The sequence below is a fragment of the Sminthopsis crassicaudata genome, chromosome 3 (genome assembly GCF_048593235.1).
Source record: "Sminthopsis crassicaudata isolate SCR6 chromosome 3, ASM4859323v1, whole genome shotgun sequence".
Classification (NCBI taxonomy): domain Eukaryota; kingdom Metazoa; phylum Chordata; class Mammalia; order Dasyuromorphia; family Dasyuridae; genus Sminthopsis; species Sminthopsis crassicaudata.
Genome location: NC_133619.1, coordinates 514,151,799 through 514,177,595, shown reverse-complemented (window position 1 = coordinate 514,177,595; position 25,797 = coordinate 514,151,799). Strand labels below are relative to the sequence as shown.

Sequence of the window (25,797 nt, the reverse complement as noted above, 5' to 3'; positions counted from 1 at the left end):
CCCATTCACATTTATGATTAAAATTACTAATTCTGTATTACTTGCCATCTTATTAACCCCTACTTATGCTTTCTCCTTTCCTTCCCCTCCTCCCCAGTATTAAATTTGTAAGCACCACTTACTTCTCACAGTCCTCCCTTTTTACTATCCCTCTCAACCTTAGAGTTCCTCCCCTATTTTACCCCTTTTCCTCACAATTTCTGTATTCCCTTCCCCTTAGCTTACTCTTTCCCTTTTCACTTTTCCTCTTCCACTTTTCAATGAAATAGGAGTTTCACTATAAATTGAATATGTCTATATTTTTCTCTTTAAGCCAATTCTAATGAGAATATGTTCATCCCCCACCCCATTCTTTCTCTCAGATATAATGAGATGTAGTACCACCCTTTTTTCTGATTAATTTCCTTTACACCTCTAGTTTCTAGAACAAATCATACATGTGTTCTTTATATATCTTTATGGCAGAAATATAGTTCTCAAAATTTCTTTTTACATTTTTAGGAATCTCTTGAGTTCTATATTTGGAGATCAAACTTTTTGTTCAGATATGGTTTTTTCATCAAGAATGGATGGAATTCATTTATTTCGTTGAATGTCTATCTTCTTCCCTGGAAAAAGATGTTCATTTTTGCTGGGTAAGTTATTCTTGGCTGCATACCAAGTTCCTTAGCCTTTCAGAATATCATATTCCAGGCCCTTTGATCCTTTAATGTAGATGCTGCTAGATCATGAGTAATCCTTATTGTGGCTCTTCCATATTTGAATTGATTTTTTCTAGCAGCTTGCAAGTATTTTTTCCTTCATCTTATGGTTCTATAATTTGTCCACTATATTTCTTGGCGTTTTGATTTTAGGATCCCTTTCAGTAGGTGATCAATGAATTCTTTCAATATTTATTTTACCTTCTGTTTCTAAAACATCTGGGCAGTTTTTTTTTTGTTTGTTTGTTTTTTGTTTTTTTAGTTCTCTTTTTTATAATTTCCTGGAAAATAGTGTTCAGGCTCTTTTTTTCATCATATTTTTCAGGGAGTCCAATTATTCTCAGATTGTCTATCTTGGATCTATTTTCCAGGTTTGTTGTTTTCCCAAGAAGGTGTTTGATGGGGTTTTTTTTCCCATTGTTTCACTTTTTTGGTTTTCCTTGACTGATTTTTGGTGTCTCCTCAAGTCATTCAATTCTATTTGTTCGATTCTGATTTTCAATGAAGTATTTTCTTCACTCACTTTTTAAAAATATCTTTTTCTAATTGTCCACTTGAGTTTTTAAGTGAGTTGTTTTGTTCTATGGAATTTTTTCCCATTTCGTCAATTTTATTTTTTAGGGAGTTATTTTCTTTTTCCAACTTGCTAATTTCGTTTCTCAATGATTTGATTTCTTTATCCACTATGTCTTTAAATGCCTGGGATGACTTCTCCAGACTCTTGCCAAGCTTCCCTTTCCTTTTCCCATTTCTCTTCTAGCTCTCTTGTGAGAGCCTTTTTGATTTCTTCTATGACTGTTTTGTGTATTGAGGAGCAGATCATAGCTCCCTTTGGGGATTGCTCTGGAGTTTTTAGTCTCCTCATGGTTTAAAGTCTGCTAGTTATCTATATAGAAGCTATCAATGGTTAGAGTCCTTTTAAATTTTTTGCTCATTTTGTCAGAGCGGGAATCGAAGAAAACAAATTAACAAGAAAAACAAATGCATTCTGCTTATTTTGGGGGGGCTGGATGGCCTTTCTGAGCTTCCTCTACAGACTGTAGGGGACAGCAGCAAGGCACTAACAGGCATTGATGGCTGTGCTGAGTCTGCGCTCTGAGACTCTAAGAACTCATTGAGTCACTCTGGGTGGGGATGGGGATGGCCAGGTCCCGAGAGATGCTAGCTTTTTGGGGTTTTATTCTTTACCTCTGGTGTTTACAGCTTTTCTGCTGATCCTGGCTTGCTGCCAAGACACACTGGGGTAAAGGTCGTTCCACAGAAAAGACTGAGATTGCACCCCTCCCCCCCTCAAGCCTGTGCAATGTGAGCTGCCTGCCTGCTCTCTCGATGCTTGCCCTCAGCCTGCGCCAGATCTGTTTGTCCCCACCCCTGAGCAAAAACAGATCTTTTCTGGGGAATTTCAAGGATGTCTTCTGTTGGTAATTATTTGTGGGTTTTTTTTATAGTCAAGCACTAATTCCAAGGCTTGTCATGAAATAAATTCTGAGAGAAAACGCAGAGCTTAAGCAGGTGTGTCCCCTCCGCCATCTTGGCCGGAAGTCAGTAGCCTAACTTCTAAGTCTATTATTATATCTACCTTGTTCAAGCAATCCCATTTCATCCTGTCTCCTCTAACAGACTTCCCCCTCTGTCATCCTCACTTTTTTATTTATTTTCCTTCTATAGCTCTCAACTGGCTCATTTTCTCCTGCCTAAAAACATGTTCATATCTCCCACATCCTCAAAAACTCAATTGAACCTTCTATCCCCACTAACTATTATTCTATATCCCTTAGGGTTTTTGTATATAAACTCCTTAAAAGGTTGTTTACAAGAGATGCCTCTACTTTTTCGTCTCTCACTCTGCCCTAAATTCTTTACAACTTTGCTTCTAATCTCTCATTCCACCAGAACTATTCTCTACTGAGTAACTAATGATCTCTTTGCTGTCCAATCCATCTCAGCTCCTTCTCCCTGATTTCTCAGCAACCTTTGATACTCCTGATCACTCTTTTTTGCTTGATAATCTCCCCTTGGTATGTTTTTGAGACTGAACTCTCTCTTACTTTTCCTCCTACTTGCTTGACCACTCCTATTCTGTCTCTTTTACTCAAGATTCTGCCTTTAATTGTAGGTATCCCTCAAGGTTCTGACCTGGATCTCTTCACTTCTCCCTCTACACTATTTTACTTAGTGATCGCTCATCAGCTCCCGTGGATTTAATTACTATCTATTTTTCTTGCCCAGATAACTTTGCAAACCTAAAATCTCATATTTCTGACTGCTTCTTAGGGCATCTTGAATTGGATGTCCAGTAGAAAGCTTAAATTCCATATGTCCAAATTAGAGTAGGATATGAGGAAATCAAATTATCACTTTTCGCAGATGACATGATGGTATACTTAGAGAACCCCAAAGACTCTGCTAAAAAGCTAATAGATATAATTCAGAATTTTAGCAAAGTTGCAGGATACAAAATAAATCCACATAAATCCACAGCATTCTTATACATTACCAACATAATCCAACAGCAAGAGATACAAAGAGAAATTCCATTCAAAATAACGGTCGGAATTATATGAGCAAAATTACAAAACACTTGCCACAAAAATAAAATCAGATTTAAATAATTGGAAAGACATTCAGTGCTCTTGGATAGGCCGAGCGAATATAATTAAGATGACAATACTCCCTAAACTAATCTATTTATTTAATGCTATACCAATCAGACTTCCAAGAAACTATTTTAATAACCTAGAAAAAATAACAACAGAATTCATATGGAACAACAAAAGGTCGAGAATTTCAAGGGAAGTAATGAAAAAAAAATTAAGTGAAGGTGGTCTAGCTGTACCTGATCTAGAACTGTATTATAAAGCAACAGTCACCAAAACCATTTGGTATTGGCTAAGAAATAGACTAGTTGATCAATGGGCATAAGTTAGGTTCACAGGGCAAGATAGTGAATAAAAATAGCAATCTAGTGTTTGACAAACCCAAAGATCCCAACTTTTGGGATAAGAATTTATTATTTGACAAAAACTGCTGGAAAAACTGGAAATTAGTATGGCAGAAACTAGGCATGGACCCACATTTAACACCACATACTAAGATTAGATCAAAATGGGTCCAAGATTTAGGCATAAAGAACGAAATCATAAATAAATTGGAGGAACATGGGATGGTTTACCTCTCAGACTTGTGGAGGAGGAAGGAGTTTGTGTCCAAGGGAGAACTAGAGACCATTATTGATCACAAAATAGAACATTTTGATTACACCAAATTAAAAAGTTTCTGCACAAACAAAACTAATGCAAACAAGATTAGAAGGGAAGTAACAAATTGGGAAAACATTTTTACAGTTAAAGGTTCTGATAAAGGCCTCATCTCCAAAATATACAGAGAATTGACTTTAATTTATAAGAAATCAAGCCATTCTCCAATTGATAAATGGTCAAAGGATATGAACAGACAATTTTCAGATGATGAAATTAAAACTATTTCCACTCATATGAAAGTGTTCCAAATCACTATTGATCAGAGAAATGCAAATTAAGACAACTCTGAGATATCATTACACACCTGTCAGATTGGCTAAGATGACAGGAACAAATAACGATGAATGTTGGAGGGGCTGTGGGAAAACTGGGACACTGATGCATTGTTGGTGGAGTTGTGAAAGAATCCAACCATTCTGGAGAGCAATCTGGAATTATGCCCAAAAAGTTATCAAAATGTGCATACCCTTTGACCCAGCCGTACTACTACTGGGCTTATACCCCAAGGAACTACTAAAGAAGGGAAAGGGACCTGTATGTGCCAAAATTTTTGTGGCAGCCCTTTTCATGGTGGCTAGAAGCTGGAAGATGAATGGATGTCCATCAATTGGAGAATGGTTGGGTAAATTATGGTATATGAATGTTATGGAATATTATTGTTCTGTAAGAAATGACCAACAGGAGGAATACAGAGAGGCTTGGAGAGACTTACATCAACTGATGCTAAGTGAAATGAGCAGAACCAGAAGATCATTATACACTTCAACAATGATACTGTATGAGGATGTATTCTGATGGAAGTGGATATCTTCAACATAGAGAAGAGCTAATCCAGTTCCAAGTGATCAATGATGGAGAGAATCAGCTCCATCCAGAAAAGGAACACTGAGAAATGAGTGTAAACTGTTATTTTTACCTTCTGAATCCAATTCTTCCTGTGCAACAAGAAATTCGGTTCTACACACATATATTGTATCTAGAATATAATGTAATATATTTAACATGTATAAGACTGCCTGCCATCTGGGGGAGGGGATTGGGGGAGGAAGGGAAAAAATCTGAATAGAAGTAAGTGCAAGGGATAATGTTGTAAAAAATTACCCATGCATATGTACTGTCCAAAAAAAAAAAAAGTTATAATGATAAAATTAAATAAAAATTAAATAAAAAAAAAAATCACCAAAAAAAAAAAAAAAAATTTCCATATGTCCAAAAGAGAACCCATCATCTTTCCCCCCCCTCTACATTGCCCTGCCCCCACCTTCCTTATTCTTGGAGAGGGTAATGTCATTCCCCCCAAGTCTCTCAAGCTCACATATCAGAGGCCTCCTGGAGGCCTCTTGATCTCTCACCTCCCTACACATCCAAGCAATTGACAAGTCTGTGAATTTCACCTATGTAACACCTCTGGAATATGCCCTCACTCTGGAGCAGGCTCTTATTACCACAAGAGCCAAGTGGTGGGTCAAGCTACCTCAAGTCTTCTCTTCCTAATCCAATCTACCTACCCCCCCCCCATGCAACCATTAAAGTTATTTTCTTAAATGAAAATCTGATCGGAGTCACCTCCTACTCATTAATCTCCTGTGACTTCCTATCACCTCTAGGAGCAAATACAAGATCCTCTCTCTCCTCCCTTTTCAGTTCTTTTACACTTCATGCCTCAACATGTACTCTTGGATCCAGTGACACTGGTCTCCTGTCTGTCCCACAAACAAGACCCTTTATCTCTTGATGCCATGTATATTCTCTGGCTGTCTCCATGTCTGGAATCCTCTCTCTCCTCCATTCCAACTACTGACTTCCCCAGCTTCTTTTAATTTCCATCTAAAGTCCTACAGTTTCTACAGGAAGCATTTCCTAATTCTTCTTGATTCCAGTCTCTTCTCTCTTTTAATTATTTCGTATTTATCTTGTAGACAGTTTGCATATCATCTCCTCCATTTAATTGTAAGCTACTTCAGGATAGGAAAAGTCTTCTGCCTCTTTTTGCTTCCTAGCACTCAGTACAATAACACATAGTAGGTGCTTAATAAATGTTGACATTAATGAAGAAGTAGATATAACTTCATTAGTGTCTCCTTAAAATCCTTGTCACTGTCCAGACAACCTGAGTTCTCACCTAGTAATCCTAACACTTGTACTGTTCTTGAAGGCATAATGCATTACAGAACTTGAGTTTTAAAGGCAATGTCATAAGTCAAACTATTAATCTGTGTTTTAAATTAAAATCTACTTGTGAGTTTTGGGTGTCTTTAAAAAAATCAGTAATACAAAAGAATTTATTTCTTAGATTTCCTAGAAGTTACTCTCAAACTACAAAACTTAAAAACCTCTTCAACATTGCGGAGAAATAGGTCTTATTACACAGAAGGCAAAATAAAGCGGAAATGAGTTTTAGTGATTCAATGTGCTGTGTGGAATGGAGAGATAAAGTGAAGAACTTACAGGAATGGTTAAATTATTTTTCTGTATTTTTTATTATTTCTATGTCCCTGTGACCTGCATAAGTGTGGTTTGTGCAAGCCAATATTTACTTAAAACTTTAGATATATTTACTTAACAAGAAATGATGACATTTATCCTTGTTCAATGTTATCAATATTTAGATTATTAAATGTGATGTAATCTCTCGTATAAAAGCTATATATCTTTATTACTTCTTTAGCCCTTCTACTGTGAGCTTTCTCTCCCTCCTTACAGTGGAATTGCTCATTCTCATGAGAATTTATTAATAAACCACTTTTCTGCTTTCTACTGAATGATCTCTGAGTAGTCATTTTGGGTAAGGGTCTTCTACATCCCTCACAATGCCATCACCATGAGTAAAATCTATTTTTGGGATCTCTTTAATAAAATACTGTCTTGCAGAATTTTTACATATAAACTCTGTATATTTTACATACACACACACAGACACACACACACACACAGATACACACACATACATATACCCCTTAATTCTCCCAAGAATTTGAATTAATCCATATGGTGCTATAGGAGTGTAGTGAGCCATGATGAATAGATGTGTAAAAAGACAAACTTGGAGTAATTCCTTTTTTGGTTGTTCAGAGGAATCAATAGCAAGGCCCAAATTAAAAAATCAGAAGTTCCAACCTATCAGATCTAACTCCAAGGTCACAGGCTCAAAACCCTAAGGCAAAATAAGTACTTGCAAAGGGAAAAAAAAGTCACCCTGAGTTAAAAAGTCTTTAGCATAATTTATATTAGTGAACTGTTTCACCACCACAACTAAAAGTGCTTTAAATCACTACTATAAAGAGACAAATGTTGTTCTTCCACCACAGCAAAACCAGTAAAACAATAACTTCTGTAAATCATAATTCCCTATAAACTAATTTAATCAAAAGTCATGAAATTACAACATAGCCAAATAATTTGTACTGTACAGCACACAGGAGCTACTTTCATTACCAATATGACATATTGAGGGAATTCTAAGTGAGCTATTAAATTTAAGGTGTTATGTAAAGATGACTTTCTAAATAAAATTTGTTTTGTGCAGAAATGTATGTGGGGATTTTCCTATAAAAAAAGGCTATTTGTTATAGTAGAAAAAGCAAAGAAAGATGAAATCAAAGATTTTATGTTCAAATCTCAATTCCACTACTTACTAGTTTTGTGACCACAAAAAGTCACTTAGTTTCTCTGTCTCAACTTCTTTCCCCCTTTCCAAAAAAGAGGATAAATGAGAATCATCACTCTAGAGCTACCATATCCTCAGTCATCTAGTCCCATCCTCTCATTTTACAGAGGAATTTAGTAATCTACTCAAGTTCATATAGGAAAATTTGGGATCCAAGTTCAGGTCCTGCACCTTGAAGTCAGGTGTAGACTGTTTTGAACAAGTGATCTGTAAGATTATTCACAGCTTTGAATCCTATTTCCCCCCACTATGCCTGTGGGATTAAAACAGGAGTTCTCAGACAAGAGATCAGGCCCTACAGACACATCTGAATGTCAAACAAGTGACTTTTCCTTCTCTCTTCCCTTGCCCCACCACCCTGTTAAGTTTTTTGGCAAGGACAATGGAAAGTGGCAACATCCCTCTTTCTATATCTAAAAGTATACTAAAAGTTTCAACTGTAAGCACTCACTCCCTTTTTTCTGGAGAAAGAAAAAAAAAGATGTTTAACATTCATAAACATTAAAAAAGAATTGTCAATGAATATTCAACAAACAACTGGGTTTTATTAAACTTCAAAATCAAGAACAATCTTGACACTCAATGAACTTACAGTCCAACCCAAATGTCAGAAAAATCTAAGTCTGAATCCTGCTGCTACCTGCCTACCTATTTAATTCTGGAAGGTCATGTTTCCAACATGGTTTTCTTCTCTATACAAAAAAGAGAAAGCTGGACTAGATGATTTCTAAAGTTCCTTCCAGTTCTAATATCTAGAATGCTGTGAATCTAATTAGAAATAGAAATAACCATTAACATATATTAAATTGAGTAATCTCCAAGAAATAAAAACTATTTATCCTCACCAAAAGGAGACAGTCAGTGCAAGAATTTTTATTTAAGCACTTAATTCTATGTCAGTCTATGTCAGGCACTGTGTTAAGTGCTGGGGATATAAAAAGAGGCAAAAGACCCTTGCCTCAAAAAGCTTATAATCTAATGAGGGAGACAACATGCAACCAAATATGTACAGAGAAAGCTAAATACTGGATAAATAAATAATTAACAAAGGGAAGGCACTGGGATTAAAAGGGGTAGAAGAAGAAAGGAGGATTTCAATTAAGAATTAAAGGAAGCCAGGGAGGTCATTACTTGGAAAAGAATAGGGAGAATATTCTGGGGATAAAAAATTGGGTGTCTTGCTCATGGAACATCCAGAAAAACTACTGTCACTGGATCCAAGAGTACAGGTCATGGAAAAAGGTGTAAAAGGATTAGAAAGTAGAAGGAAGGTGGATTATGAAGGAATTTGAATGCCAAACAGAGTTATATCAAGAGAAGAAGCATCCATACTGAAATATTAATTACAAAGCACTACATAGGATAAAGAGAAAAATTTTGAGAATTCAATTTAGCAAACAGCAAACTATTAGGTCATTTCAAATACAAATGTCAATAAATTATTTTACTTAGATCACACAGATTCATTGTATTTTATAGTCAAATGAAAATTCATTAGCCATAATTAGATGAGAAAGAAGAAATTTTTTTTTCTCTTGGTTTTATTCTATTTACAGAAAGAGGAATACATGGAGTATAGAGAGAGGAAGGGAAAAAACAAAAAACAAAAACCAAAAACTAATATACAAGTGTGAGAGATAACTCTTCCTCTGTGCTTTTGATGAGGTGAGCCTGAAACAGAATACCCTGAAACTCTCTGAAAACTGCTTCAAGGAGAAATTCTCCTTGAACCCTGCCTCTGTGAGTCCCGCCCCAGGGAATCAAGACAAAGTGGTTTATCTAGGTGGGGCTAGTTGAGTCCATAGCTAGAGAATTCCAACCCTATTGAATTAAAGACTCATTCAATTCTATTCAATTCCCGCTCAAGCTATGCTGACTAACCCCCATCAAGAGCAACCCCCAGCATGTAGCCAAGGCTTATAAAATGAGCTAATTTTGAGCTCAGTCTTTGCAGAGGACCTAACATGCCATGCCATGCCAAGGAAACCTCTGCCCATTGAAATGATATTCTCTTTCAGTGTTACCTCCTCTTTATCTCCCTCACCTATTTCCCTAAGACTTTATACCTCTCTGTCGGGATTTCTCCACTAGAAACTTTACTTCTCTGTCAGGCCTTGCCACCAAGGAATTCAGTCTTTCTATTCATGCATAACAGAGGCTAACTTCCCCCTGCCAGTAATAAACTTCTTTTTATTAGTCCAGCTTTTCGGGTTTGTAAATTCCTTTAAGAAGGATTTCTGTGCTGCCAGAAGGGGGTTCCCACAATTCTCCGCCATGTGCCAAATCCTAAAGGGATTTAGGGGAGCCAAATCTCTTCATTTGTTCTAATATCTCGCATCATTTAACTCCCTGACCACCAGAAACCCTAATCTCATCATTTGATTCCCTGAATCTAATCTCATTATTTTCACTCACCTTTGTCCTGTAATGCAATTTGCTGCTTGTGCAGTAATGCCACTTCCCTTCCCAAAGCTTTCTTTTGTCTTTCCAACTCATTCCGTAGAACCAAAAGTTTCAACTGTAAGCACTCACTCTTCTTTTTCTAGAGAAAGAAAAAAAAAAAAAGAGAAATGTTTAACATTCATAAACATTAAAAACGAATTATCAATGAATAATCAACAAACAACTGGGTTTTATTAAACTTCAAAATAAAGAAAAATCTTGACACTCAATGAACTTACAGTCCAACCCAACTGTCAGAAACATCTAAGTATGAATCCTGCTGCTACCGGCCTGGTTAATTCTGGAAGATCATGTTTCCAACATGTTTTGGGTTTTTTTTCTTTATACAAAAAAGAGAAAGCTAGAGTAGATGATTTCTAAAGTTCCTTCCAGTTCTAATATCTAAGATGCTGAGAATCTAATTAGAAATATAAATAATCTGCAATGGAAGAGCATTCTTTTGAGTCATAGATGCTTCAGAAACCATCTGATGTTTACATTACAAGGCAGTGCCAGATAATGAGGAGAAATACTGAACTCTTACAGGAAGACTTGGGTTTAAATGTTAGTTGTATCAATCACTTGTTACTCGCCTTTGGGCAAGTCCTTTAGCCCTTCTAAGTTTCAGTCTTTCCATCTGTAAAATGGGGATAATAATAAACTTTCTACTTCATAGGATTATTATGAGGAATAACTGAAGTTATTTGAATGTACTTTATGACATTAGTATACTATATAAATGAAAACTTTTATTGATTTTTTTTCTCCCTTCATTTTGAAAAGATGGTATGAAAGGAGAAGAAAAAGATGCATTTATTATGAGAATTGTAATTACCAGGTACTCTGCTAAGTACTCTACAATATCTCAATTTGATCCTTACAACAATCTGGTGAGAAAGATACTATTGTCAATCGAGCAAACAGGGATAAAGAAGTTTCATAATTTGTCCAGGATCATACAGCTAGAAATTATCTGAGGCCAAATCTAAACTCAGGTCTTCCTAACTCTAGACCTAATGTTCTATCCACTGCTCCAACCAGCTTCCAGATGGAAGACACAAAACTATTTGTTCAATTTCACACTAGCTGAAGTACAGTAGAAATCATCAGAAATGAATTGAAATAACTCTGAAATCCCTAAATATTTTCTGGCCATATTAACTACAAACTAAGCCACTTCTAACTGATCTTCATTACCACATCTTCTCTCTCTGGTCACTAAAAAACAGAATTCCACATGGGCCCTGATAAGAGAGTTTCTAATTTAACTTGCCTGGAACCAAGACACCACCTTATTTCCTGGTCACTCACTGCAAACTTCCCTTCACTCTCAACCTCAAACACTTCTTTCCCTACTTCCCTTTTCTTCATCTGTTGCATTCTTCTCCCGGTAAAATTCTTCTTGCCTTGCTCCTTGAAAATAGCAACTATCTTGAATCCCTAACCCTTAAAAGAATTGCTTGTTAATTAATGTCCCTTGTATGCCACTCATGACAAATCCCTGTCTAATTGAGTTACTGCCTCTCATTTCACCACCACCTTCAATTAGGCTAGTTTTGCCCTCAAAGATTGACTCAAGAAGCTAAGGTTCAAGCCACAGCTCATAGCAACAGGTCTCAGCCAATGCACCAATGTATCACACTGATACCCAAGTCATAAGCCAGCAGCTTTTGTTGTGGGGAACAGACTTGGGAACATGTGGTAAGAAAGCCCAGGGATTATCCTTTTACTACACCACAACATATAATTTCTCCTACAGAGAGAAGAGGGCCTGGGTGGGCTTTTACCACCTGGAAATCAGGAAGGATTCAAGAGCACTTAATGAGTCACTGGTGTGTAACTGATGAGGTCATGGTTCAATAGAGCCACCATGAAGACAGTTCCACAGCAGTTACATAGGCTTGAGGAGCTGTCCAGGGACTTACTATAGCCCTTCAAGGAAGGATCAATCGGTTTTAAGCTCCAAATAAAGGCTGTTCTTTGGCTTTTTTAAGGTGGTTAAGATAGTTTTACCCATATGAGGATCTATAAGGGAGGGGTGAATATTTCTAAAATAAATGAGCCTGATAAATTGATTTAATCTATTGGGGATGAGATGACATGTCATATCCAATGACCAACCTGTCTAGAGGACAATTACATCCATCCATCTAAGCTGAATCCCAGCTGATATGGACCTTTATTACAACAGAACTATTCTAATGTGGTCTGGAACAGAAAATTTAGATAGTGGTAGTCTAAACAATAAGTACTCTCAAGATAAGGGTACAGAGCTCTTCACCTTCTTAGTTAGGCAAAGAGAGATAACTGTCTCATAGAGTACTTTGAGAATGGCTCGAAATACAGAAGAGATAAGAAAGCCTATTGATAGCTAGCCTGTGGGAGGTACTAGCAAAACTCTACAATGAAATCCAACACAGGGAAATGGGAATGCTTCAACACCATTTAAACTTAATGAACCTGATTTTTTCCTCAAAGGTCCTGCCTCACCTGGATCATCCACATGAAATTACAGACCATAGAAAACAGAGAAAAGAGATACCATGAACTCCTGGCAATCAGAATCTGGGCAAACTATCTCAAAAATCCCTTTGCAGGTTATTATAGATAGGGATTAAAACCACCCTATATATTTAACACCAAACAAGATGGGGCCAATAGTGATATTTCTTCTTTACATACAATGATAAAGGAAGCTGGAAGACTCCTTATACTAACTTCTTCTTACAATCATCTGTGACCTATAAGAAAGATAGAGGGTCCCTGGCAACTTATGGTAAATAGAGAGGCTAAACAAAGTTTTCATGCCCATCCCTAATGCTGTTCCTGACATTGTCAATGTGATACGTACAAGTGGTCCAGATCCAAGATGAGTGGTATAAGATTATAGACCTCACCAATGCTATTTTATCTACTCATGTGGCTGAGATCATTCAGGGAAAATTTTCTTTCACCCAGAAAGAAGATTCTCCCCAGGGCTACCTGAATCCTTTCTCATAGCCACTGCATCCTCAATTGTTAGGTAAACAATTGAAAGACACTTCCCTTTGTAAGGATGTTCAGATATATGACTAACTTTATGACATACTGTTGATCAGAGGGGATGAGGTCACAAAAACAGAGACCACAAATCGTTTGTGAAATGGGTCCTACTTTTCATTCCCCAACCAGTCATATTGTACTTCTCCACTAAACCCCAAGAACCTCTTTTCCTTCATGAAATCAGGCTTGGTATTCACACCTCTTTGGTATCTTCTAGTTCTAGGGTCTTTATTGTCCTCTGATTGGAGTGGAGAACAGAGAGTGCTTTCCAAAACCTCCATTTAAGAAGAGCATCCAGGCCAACAATTTCTTCATTTCTCAGACAGCTTTTTTTGGACTTTGCTAATATGCCCCTGCATCCAAAGGCATACCTTCTTATCCTCTCTGCTTTTCATTTTCCTTTTAAGATGCTGGCTATTCCCATTAGATTATGAGCTCCTTGAAGGCAAAAACTGTCATTTGCCTTTCTTTGTATCCCTAAAGCTTAGCATACTGCTTGGTACATAGGAGGTACTTAATAAATACATGGTTTGTTGTTGTCTTTCGTTCTGGAAGAGGACCAAAATGACATCACTTTATTGGAATCAAGATATAGTTGTGTTCATCATACCAATACAAACTCTGAAGGTTCTATCTATAACAGGGCATAAATAGTTCACATGAACACTTTAGAGTGAAGATGTCTCTAAATTTGTGCATAGAAAAGCATCACATATATTCAGAACCTGTGCAAACATGCTGTCAAGAAACTCATGTACAATACTGAGACTTCTCCAAAATTTTAACATAATTTTTCACAAGCCCTCATAACTAGCAGTGGTCAGATTGAAGAACATTGTGTACAAACCTTTATTCCTTGCCTGTCCCCTGGAGGTGTCAGGCAACAAACACTATATTGACCCATTCCATGGCCCTTTCTGAAACCACACTGACTCTCAGATAGATAACAATCTTCCAGAGGAAGGATCAGCCTATTAAGGAGGACTCTGGGAAGAATACTTAGCAACAATGACTAAGAGAAAGAATTTTTCTCCCACTCCAAGACTGTCTCGGGATAACCATTTCCTTTTCCTTTATAGAGATGGACAAAGAAAGCATCCTTAAACTCCTGGGGGATGACCTCCTCTTGCAAAAAATTTGGTCAGCTTTTGCATTAGCAGTGGACTTCCTACCTTGTAAAATCTGTTAGAATAGAATCAGAACCAAGTACTTTGCCACGGGAGACGAGCTGAACAGTATTTAAAACTCTTCTTCAGTTGAAACTTCAGTGAGGGAAAAACTGATTTCAACCGGAGATAAACACGGTCAATGGCTTCAGGACTGATTAATGACAGTCTGGTAAAAACACAATGGAAATGTTCAGCTCATCTGTTTAAGATCATGTCTTTATCACTAATCAATGTGGCTCCATAAGCACTAAGTGAGATGCACCATAGGTCTTTGGCCCACAAATAGCCTTCAAGGCATCATAAAAGCACTTTAGATTGTTACTATTAGTCTAAAACTGAATTTCACTTGTCTTCTTACTGAATCAAGAAGAATGTAGCTTTCTAAGCTTTGGTTTCACTTTACTTTTGATGGGTGTTAAACACTGCCTTTTTATAGATGGATGAACCAACCTGCAGGCAGACCCTTATGCTGTTCTCATTTTTTATTTAGCAGCTTTTGAATTTCCCTATCATTTCCTTCACACAAAATTTGATGTTATAAGTGTTTAATTCAGATAAGTAAATGCAGTATTGTACATCAAATCTCTAAAAGTTGCTTACTCCTTTTCTATTCCACTGTTGCCAATTGTGTGTTGGTTCAGCTTTTCCTCCAGCTATCAAATTAAAGAAATATAATAACCAATGATTTGGAGAGATCTCCCCTTTTTCCCTAATGTCCTCATTTCAATACTTATCAGAATAGGACCGAGAAAGCAGAAAGAAATATTCTTCTCAATCTAGTTATTGCTATCCTATTCAAACTTACAAGGAATTTAATATAAGGTGAAATTTCCACTCTATTGTCTTCTACTCTAAATTTCACTCTAAATTTTTTGTCTAGATTTTGCAGGGAATAGGAATACTTCAGAAGTAAATAACATGATCCAAGTTACATCTTTTAGTGTTACATTAGAATGGTCTCCTCTTTCATATTAATACTCATTCTCTCAGTTAAGTGTTAACTGATTACAAATTACTGCCACCCTCAGGAACACCTATTCTTCTAAGGACATATAAACTGTAAGCCCATTGCCATGAGTTGTCTTTGGTACAAGAGGGATGACGAAATGACCATTCTTTTTAATAATAAAAAGCTAGCATTGTTAATAAAATGATTAAGGATCCAGAAACTTTCTCTTGGATTTTTTTAAACATCACAAAAAAAACAAAACAAAACAAACAAAAAAAAAAACTGTTATTTTCATGTTTAGAAAAGCAATATAATCCACTGATATAAAGATTTTGGTTATTTTGCCTTGGAGCAGTCACTTTTGTTGAATGCAAATATTTAGGTTGGAAAGGAAAAGTCTATTCTCAGAATGCCACACAATGGCATTCATTATTCTCACTTCTTATAAAGATGTAAGTAATAAATGCAGATGTTTGTTGTGAGGGTATATCCATGAAGTTTTGTGTTTAGGTAAATGGTGTAGACAGTTTGGTGATGAGGTCATGAAATGCACAAGTCTTCAATAGTAAGTGATCATTGCTGTAGCTGTCCCTGACTCCATTCCTCACAAAGACTCATTAGCATGGTTAGTAGCCTGTGCTTACTCTGGCATTAAATTCACTCAAAATTACAAACATATTTTCTTTTGGCACATTAATGATGAGGATCTCCAGGTCTTCACAAAATTCTTACTTGACTTCATCCAGGTTTATCAGGGTAGAAGCATAGACACTGATGATAGTACCAAAATACTTTCCAGCAAGTGGCAATTGCATTATCATAATCATGTCATTCAATCCTTTGGGGGGGAGGGGCATACAATCTTGACTAGATTAATTTTGATTGCAAAATCCATGCCGAATTCACAGAGCTCCCCATTATTGCAGTTACTCCAGAAAAACATGTAGCCAGCTCTAGCTTCAGTGTGAAAGTCTTCATTTACCAGCCATGGTTCATTCAGGGCTGCAAATTGGATACAATACCTGCTGAGTTATCCCAAAGAAGAGCTGGTTGTCTTTCAGGTCTACTGGATTTCATGTTGTCCACAGTAAGTGCACATTTCATGTAACGATGATGAGTAAGATTATCTTCGTAAGAATTTTTCTATGATTTTTTTGTGTTTCAGTCACAGAGTGGGATTCCCACCTGTCACAGTAAACAGGACAGGTTTGGGGAAAGAAGACAAGTTTTAGGGCATCATTTAGGAAATCAAAAGAAATAAGGGTAGTAGTTCACCAAAAGAACTAAAAGCATGATTTATTTATTAATTTATTAGCTGAATATGATGATAATAGTAATTACTATGTAGAATATGAGATAGAAAGCTGGAAGGAGAACCAAAGGCCTGGATTAAAATCCTTCCTTTGATAAATCAGCTGTACATCAGTTGTATAGCTATGGACTAGTTGCTGGACCTTTCATTGCCTCAAGCTTATATACCATAAGAGATAAGTGAGTAGAGAAAGTTTAAAATACTAGTTGCTTCAAAAAAGTTAACATATATAAAGTTCTTTGCAAACCTTAAAACAGCTACATAAATATTATCTATTATTATCATTATTATCATCATATACATACACAGATGAAATCATAAGTCCAAACCACAGAACAAAACCAAAAATAGCAGTTCCTGAGTTTCTTTTTTATGATGAAGGGTAGTATTAAAAACACTCTCCTCATAACAATTCTATATGGTCCTATAAAGTTTACAAAACAATTTTCTTCCAAAGACCCCTGAGAGATAGGTAGTGTCAATATTATTCTTCCTACTTTACATATGACAAAACCAATGCTAAGCAAAAATGCATGACTTACTGAGAGTCAATAAGACAGAAAATATCAGGTACAGAATTTGAACCTAAGTCTCAGTGCTTTTAATCCAGTATTATTCCTGTTACAACATGATATGTTTTTGACAACTGCTATGTAAAAGTAACACAAAAAATGATAGGAGTGTGAAGTAATAAACAGAAAACAATTATAAGTCTGATTGAAGTCACAAAGAAAAGGAGCTAATAGACAGAATGGTTAAAGCTCCATAATACCTAATCAAGGCATCACAAATTACTAGAGAAAGGGGAAAGTAAGATTTCTGAATGTTAATAAAATATTAGAAAAGAGATTGCAGAAAGTCGTCCCCAGGATGATAAATCATGACTAAGTAGGATTTACACCAGGAATGCAGAGCTGGTTCAATATTAGGAAAACTATTAGTATAATTGACTGTATCAATAACCAAACTAACAAAAATCATATAATTATCTCAATAGATGCAGAAAAAGCATTTGATAAAATCCAACACCCATTTGATTAAAAACACTAGAGAATATTGAAATGAATGACGTTTTCCTTAAAATGATCAGTAGCATCTATTTAACACCATCAGCAAACATCATGGAGACAAACTAGAAACATTGGCAATAAAATCAGGGGTGAAACAAGGTTGCCCACTATCATAATTACTATTCAATATTGTATTAGAAATGTTAATTTTGGAGGGCGGAGCCAAGATGGTGGAGAAGATACACACAAATTTGTAAGCTCCCTTCTTCCCTCAATACCAACTAGTTAAATCAGCCTCAAAAATAAAGCAGGATTGATAAAATCCACAAGGATTAGAAGCACAACTTACCAGAAGAGAATCTGGAATTTCAACAGAAAAGGTCGGTTCCGAGGGGAGGAAAAAAAGATCAGCACAGACAGGGTTAGGTACTAGGACACTGTGCCAATCAGGCTGGGGAGAACTCTGGGATCAGAGAAGCCACTGAGATAGAGGAATCTGGCACAGGCTGATAGCTCAACTCTGCTGTTTTATACAGCAGATCAGAAGAGAAATCAAGCTACTTTAAAATATAAAGCCAGATCCCAAATCCACCCCAATCTGGAAGTGACCTAACACCAATCTCGGCACTGCTGTGCAGCTACTTTCTGCTACCTGGGGCTTTTCCTTGGGGTAGTTGAGAACCTGAACAGTGAGGACACAGCCCAAGGCAGCCTCTAATCCACATAGTGTGGGGCTCAGCCTAAGGCAATGGAATTCTAGCAGCAGCGGAATTCCCAGAGAAGTGGAATCTTTGAAGTAGGGACCACAGTTTCTGGGCAGACACTTCCAGTTTGAACGCAGGGGCTTTTCACGTCAGCTGCTAATATTCACGGCTCCAGGAGGCTTTGGCTGAGGTTTGTGATGCTTTCACTGTTCAGCCTTAAACCTCAGGGCAGTCGGTAGGCCACACAGTGGGGTCCTTCACTGGGCACTTCTCGAAGCTGCAGTGTTGCTAACCACATCTAAGGCATTTCCAGGGAGGGGGAAGGGGAACTCTCTCCCAGAGCTCTTTTAGCTCAGGCAAAGGATCCTGCATCCATCCTGTCTGGGAGGAAGCTGATAAATAAATTTCTTACCCCAAGGGCAGATTTTTAACAATGAGTAAGAAGCTGAAGAGAAAAAATGACACCTTTTATACACAGAAAGAACAGGTCTCCAACCTCAAGGAGGCTAACAACAGAGAGTTTCCAGATAACAACCTAAAGGGGAATGATACCTGCCCCCACCACATAACTCTCTCCTAGAAGAGACTATTAAAAAGTTAAGAGACTTTGAAGAAAAATGGGGAAAGGAAAGAGAAGCCATGATAGAGAATGAAAATGTCCTGAAATTTGAGTTGGAAAAAATAAAGAATTCACAGGAGGTGCAGGGAAACAACATTTGTGAATTAAAAGAGGTTAAAAAATAACAGCAAAGTAGGATTTGTGAATTGGAAAAAGAAAATAACTCACTAAAAAAAGAAAATTATTGAAATGGAAAAAATTCAACAGAGCAAAATAATTCATTTAAAAACTCAATTGGGCATATACAAAAAGAACTAAAAAATGTGAATGAAGAAAATAACTCATTAAAAATCAGGACTGAACAAAAAGAAATGAATGATTCATTGAGAAACCAAGAATCAGTCAAACAAAAAAACAAAACAAAACAAAACAAAACAAAACAAAACAAAACAAAAAAAGATGGAGAATAATGTCAAATACTTACTGGGAAAATCTATAGACCTGGAAAATAGATCTAGGAGAGGTCATCTGAGGATAATTGGACTTCTGGAAAACTATGATCAAAAAAAGAACCTAGATTCTATTTTACAGGAAATCATCAAAGAGAACTGTCCAGAGATAATAGAAACAGAAGGGAAATAGGCATTGAAAGAATTCATCGAACACTTTCTGAAAAAGACCCTAAAAAAACAACTCCTTGGAACATTGTGGCTAAGCTGCAGAACTACCAAACTAAGGAAAAAATACCGCAAGCAGCTAGGAAAAAACAATTCAAATATGAAGGTGCCACAATAAGGGTCAGGCAAGATCTAGCTGCCTCCACATTAAAGGATCGAAGGACCTGGAACCTGATATTCCGAAAGGCAAAAGAACAAGGATTGCAACCAAGAATAAACTACCCAACTAAGTTTAGCATTTTCTTCCATGGAAGAAGATGGTCATTTAATGAAATAGAGGAATTCCATTTGTTTCTAAGAAAAAAAAAAAAAAAAAAAACCAGACTTAAACAAAAAATTTGATCTACATCCACAAGACTGAAGAGAAGCAGGGAAAAGTAAAAAGAACTATTGACAACTGTATCTCTGTTGTGGATATACAGAAAGTCCACATGGTTAATTTGATTTTACTGATATAATATTTTTTTAAAAAGGGAAGTAGTAAAGGGAAGGGGATAGTATCAGAAAAAGGGAAAGGAGAGATAAAAAGAGGGAAAATACATCCCAGGAAGAGGCATAGAAAATCTACCACATCTAAGGGAAGTTAGAGAGGGGGAGAAACATTGTGTGAATCTTACTCTCATCAGAGTAGGCTCAAAGAATAAATAATTGACATCTTTGTTTTTCAGAGAATTCTCTCTCACCTCATTAAAAGGAGGGAGAGGAAAAGGGAAAAGGAAAAGAGGAATAAGGGGAAGGGACTTAAAAGGAGGGGGGATGTTAGGATTACTAGGTGAGAACTCAGGTTGTCTGAACAGTAACAAGGTGAGAATTCAGGTTGTCTGGACAATTACAAGGTGAGAACTCAGGTTGACTTGACAGTTCTATGGCTCAGCCATTTGGCTTGGGCCTTTAAAGGGAGTTTACACGTTAGGAATTCTAAGAGGAGCAAGCTCATTGGTTGGAGTACTTCTTCCCAGAAACCCTTGCATTATCCCACGCCCATTCTCTGGGAGGATAAAAGAGGACAGGACTCCAGAAATGAAAGAAGTCTCTGAACTACATCAGGCTTGACGGGGCTCTCTGCAGGAAGGGAAGTCACTTCTCTGGACAAGAGTTAATGGCAACTGTCTGGAGACAACGGTTCTCTACAGAAAGAAGAATCTGTCCAAGAAATTTGAGTTGGCACAGCAGATCTCTTCCCAGAGAGTGATCAGCAGCTTCTGGAGACGACAGCTCATTACAATTGGCGTCCACACGTGGGGCCAGAACTTTTCCTTATCCTGATAAGGACTTATTCTGAGCCCTTCAGAGGAGCTAGACCGGACCATAGCAATTTGGCACCTGAACAGGGACAGACACAATCCTGATTCCAGTGGAAAAGCCTCTAATCCAGATCTCAGTCTCTCTGACCCAGAACCGTGAGTAACAAGGAAACTTTGTTAAAGATTAAGTGAGCGTGCTAATAGATAAATAAGGAACTTAACTTGTTAAGGGCTAAACCAGCAATCTCTTATAGCTGAAATGGGGCAGATGTTAGCTAAATACAATCCCTTGACCTCAGCCAACTCAACCCCAGCCCCAGAGGCAGCCTCAGCTCCAGCCCCATTCAGGAGTGGTACTATAGAGAGAATAATTAAGATAATTGAGGAGCAGAGTTTACTTGTAACCTGGGTACAGATATGCTAAACTCTTGGCTGCATTAAGACACATATCCCCTTGGTTCTTAGAGGAAGAAAAGATAGATATAGATAAATGGAAGCTAGTGGGATTTGAAATAAAAGAATTTCATGCAAAAAATGGGCCTCGTTCAATTTCTGCAGAGGTATTTTATATCTACAACATAGTTCAATTAGCCTTAAACTATCAAGCAAGTTGTAGGAGAAGGAAAGGTTTTAAAAATGAACAGAGGAGGAAGTGTGAGGGAAAAAAGGAAAGATCAAGATCTTGCCCTAGAGCAAGAGGATTTAAATGAGGAATTAGGGCATGATTTTCTTGAAGAAGCTTCAACCCTGCCTAAAGAACAGATTATTGACAGGCCCACATCAACTCCACCTTCAGAGGTGAAGGAAGAAGGAGGAGGGGAAGAGGCAGAAACACAAACAGAATTGCCTGTGAAGCAGCCTAAGCCTATGACAAGATTAGAAAAAGCATTGGTTAAAGCTAAGAGAGAAGGACAGGATATAAGTGATTTTATACATGCATATCCTGTGATTGAAGATATTGACTCTGTAGGTCAAAAAAGGAGAAGATATGCACCGTTAGATTTGAATAAAATTAAAGATTTGAAAAAAGGTTGTACCCTTTATGGGGCTATATCAGCTTATGTTAAAATGTTACTAGATGGTTTGTCTTACGAAGTCCTAACCCCGAATGATTGGAAATCCATAGCAAGGACATGCCTACAACTTGGAGAAAATTTGCTATGGCTTGCAGAGTTTCGTTAATTATGTAAAATTCAAGTCAGATGCAATTTGGAAATAGGAGTTAACACACAATTCACTTTTGAGCACTTAGCTGGTGAAGGTCGGTATGGAGAGAATTCAGAACAAATTAATTATACCATGACAATATATGAGCAAATTGCTAAGGCTGCAATAAAAGCTTGGGGTATCCTCCCTGGACAGAAAGATCGCGGAGAGGCTTTCACTAAAATAGAGCAAGGTCCCAATGAACCTTTTGCAGATTTTGTGGGACGTTTGCAAACTGCTGTCAAAAGAACTATTGGAGAAAATGCAGCTACAGAAATAATGACCAGACATCTGGCTAAGGAAAATGCCAATGAGATTTGCAAAAGATTTATATGGGGATTAGACAAAGATGCTCCTTTAGAGGAAATCATAAGACGCTGTGCTACAGTGGGAACAAATGCTTTTTACACCCGGACAATGATGAACGTGGAAAGACAGGGTCCCTCCTGGCAAGGGCCTTCTAGAGAAACTCGGCGATGTTTTCAATGTGGAAAAATTGGGCATCTAAGAACTCAGTGTAGATATGGAGATACAGTGAGAAGACAGGATGAGAGAAGACCTAAAACTCCATGTCCAAAATGAAACAGAGGACTCCATTGGGCATCAGAGTGTAGACTAAATTCAGGGAAACGGGATGAGGGGCCCAGGTCCAGTGCCCCAGGCAAAAAAAGACTTGGGGCATGGTGGCAGCTGATGTTATACCCAAAGAGCCTTTAGAAGGTCAGAACTCTAATTTGATCAACCAGCAGAAAAGTAATCACATGGCAGAAAGGGATTACCTGATAAGTCAGCCAAAAGGCAACCAGATTGCAAAAATGGATTACACTTGGGGAGAATACAGGCTTTTTAAACCAACAGGGCTGTGTCCAGTGCAAACAACTCCAATGTAATTGCCAGATGATGAGAAGAGATTTAGAAAGCAGTAAATAGAAGATAATTAGATAGGTTAACTGCCTGGGGGAGAGGGTTTGCTTGTATTTCTTCAGCAGGAGAAGGAATCAGATGGGTGCCAACGAGTCTTATTTGCCTTGTCCATCAGAGAGAGACAGAAAAAGAGAAAGACCTCAAAATAAAGGAGAAATTCTAAGACACATCTTACACCAAAAGAGCATGGCTAATAAAAAGACTGTTAAAGAACTTTAAAACTAGCAGGAATCATTGGACTTCCTAACACAAGATGAGACTAATGGACAATGGACTTATGGACATTTATAAATTTTCAATTTATGGTTATTTGATCATGTTATTTGTTATATACTTCTAGCATATATTATGTTACTATGTGCTTATGTATTTATGTAATTATGTGTAATACTTCCCATATTGATGGATTTATGTTTCAAGGTCATGACCACCCTATGTTCTAAATCAAAAGAAAGGGGGAGATGTTAGGTTCTTACTAAGTGCTAATGAGATAATGAGATATTAGGTTCTTACTAAGTGCTAAGTCGGTACTTAACAATTCTCTAGTTCCGGCCTTTCCTGGTAGTTTGACTTGTGAATTCCTAAGGAAGAGCTTGCGTGCTTGGGAGAAGCAAGCTCATTGGTTGAAGTGGTTCTTCCCAGAAGCCCTTGCATTATCCCACGCCCATTCTCTGGGAGGATAAAAGAAGACAGCACTCCAGAAATACGAGAAATCTCTGCACTACATTTGGCTTAACGCAGCTCTCTGAAGGAAAGGAAGTCGGCTCTCTACAGGAAGAAGTATCTGTCCGAGAGATTTGAGTTGACTTAGCAGATCTCCCCCCAGAGAGCGATCGGCAGCGTCTGGAGACAACAGCACGTTACAGGGGGAGGGAAAGCTATGCATCACAAGTGGGATCTATAAATTAAATACTGGGGAAGGGGTTCATGGGGGTCAAGGGGAACAAAAGCATAATCAGGAGATAATATGATGGCAGCAAATACAGAATTAGTAATTTTAACTGTAAATGTGAAGGGGATGAACGCTCCCATCAAATGGAGGCGGATAGAAGACTGGATCAAAAATCAGAACCCTATAATATGTTGTTTACAAGAAACACACTTAAAGCAGGGAGATACATACAGAGTAAAGATAAAAGGTTGGAGCAGAATCTATTATGCTTCATGTAAAGCCAAAAAAGCAGGGGTTACCATATTTATCTCAGATCAAGCAAAAGCAGAATTTGATCTAATTAAAACAGATAAGGAAGGAAACTATATCCTGCTAAAAGGTAGCATAGACAATGAAGCCATATCAATATTAAACATATATGCACCAAGTGGTATAGCATCTAACTTCCTAAAGGAAAAGTTAAGAGAGTTGCAAGAAGAAATAGACAGCAAAACTATAATAGTGAGAGATCTCAACCTTGCACTTTCAGAATTAGATAAATCAAACCACAAAACAAATAAGAAAGAAATTAAAGAGGTAAATAGAACATTAGAAAAACTAGGTATGATAGATCTTTGGAGAAAACTGAATGGTGATAGAAAGGAGTATGCTTTCTTCTCAGCAGTTCATGGAACCTATACAAAAGAACATAAAGATCTCAAAATTAAATGCAAAAAGGAAGAAATAGTAAATGCCTTCTTTTCAGACCACAATGCAATAAAAACTACATTCAATAAGAAGTTAGGGGTGAACAGACCAAAAAGTAATTGGAAACTGAATAATCTCATCTTAAAGAACAGCAAATTATAGAAACAATTAATAATTTCACCCAAGATAATGACAATGATGAGACATCATACCAAAATGTGTGAGATGCAGCGAAAGTGGTAATAAGGGGAAATTTTATATCTTTAGAGGCTTATTTGAATAAAATAGAGAAAGAGAAGATTAATGAATTGGGCCTAGAAGTTAAAAAGCAAGAAAAAGACCCAATTAAAAACTCCCAACCAAAAACTAAACTTGAAATACTAAAATTAAAAGGAGAAATCAATAATATTTTAAGTAAAAAAAAAACCTATTGAATTAATAAATAAAACCAAAAGTTGGTTTTATGAAGAAGCCAATAAAATAGATAAACCTTTGGTAAATCTGATCAGAAAAAGGAAAGAGGAAAATCAAATTGTTAGTCTTAAAAATGAAAAGGGGAATCTTTCCATTAATGAAGAGGAAATTAGAGAAATAATATGGAGTTACTTTGCCCAAGTTTATGCCAATAAATTCAATAACTTAAAGGAAATGGAAGAATATTTTCAAAAATATGATCAAGGTTCCTATGGTCAAGTAGGATTTATACCAGGAATGTAGGGCTGTTTTAATATTAGGAAAACTATTAGTATAATTGACCATCATGATTGCAAAATCTTGGATAAGGAATCCAGTGACCACTCAGGCTGTCTCTTTTGCTGCTGGTATTGCAAAAGTAAATCCTAAAAAGGGATTCACTAAAACATGGATAAAAGACAAATGACCAAAAGATTTATAATGGGTTCCATCGATTTGCCTCAAACCAAAAGGGTTTTTCCCTGAAGGGAGCATAGGAGTGTGGAAAGGAAGGCAAGCTGTACAGCCTTTTATTATGCTCCTAGCTTCCTCTTATTATCCCAAATTGGAAACATAAAGCTCCAGCAGCCAGATGATATTTAGAATAAGATTTAGGGGCTACCTGAAATAGTATTGGCTAACATGGTTAAAAAGAGATCTTCTTTGAATTTCCATTAAAAAAAATAGGACTGACTTCCGACCAAGATGGCAGCGTGGAAGCAGACAGCTGCTTGAGCTCCTCGTTTTCTCTCAGAACTTACTTCATGACAAGCCTCAGACTTAATGCTTGACCCAGAAAGAAATCCACAAATAATCACCAAGAGAAGACATCCTTGAAAGTCGCCAGAAAAGGTCTGTGTTTGCTCGGGGGAGGGTCAATCAGACTGGGCGCAGACTGA

General features: G+C 37.1%; 1 protein-coding gene across 4 annotated transcripts in view; it reads right to left on the bottom strand.

Annotated features, from left to right (window-relative positions):
* UVRAG (UV radiation resistance associated) overlaps positions 1-25,797 on the bottom strand; it is a 424,520-nt gene that overhangs the window by 235,385 nt on the left and 163,338 nt on the right. For all 4 annotated transcript variants that reach the window (XM_074304111.1, XM_074304114.1, XM_074304113.1 and 1 more), the window contains one exon: positions 10,044-10,170. In XM_074304111.1, coding sequence (XP_074160212.1) covers positions 10,044-10,170 — 127 coding nt within the window. The remainder of the gene's footprint in view (positions 1-10,043; positions 10,171-25,797) is intronic.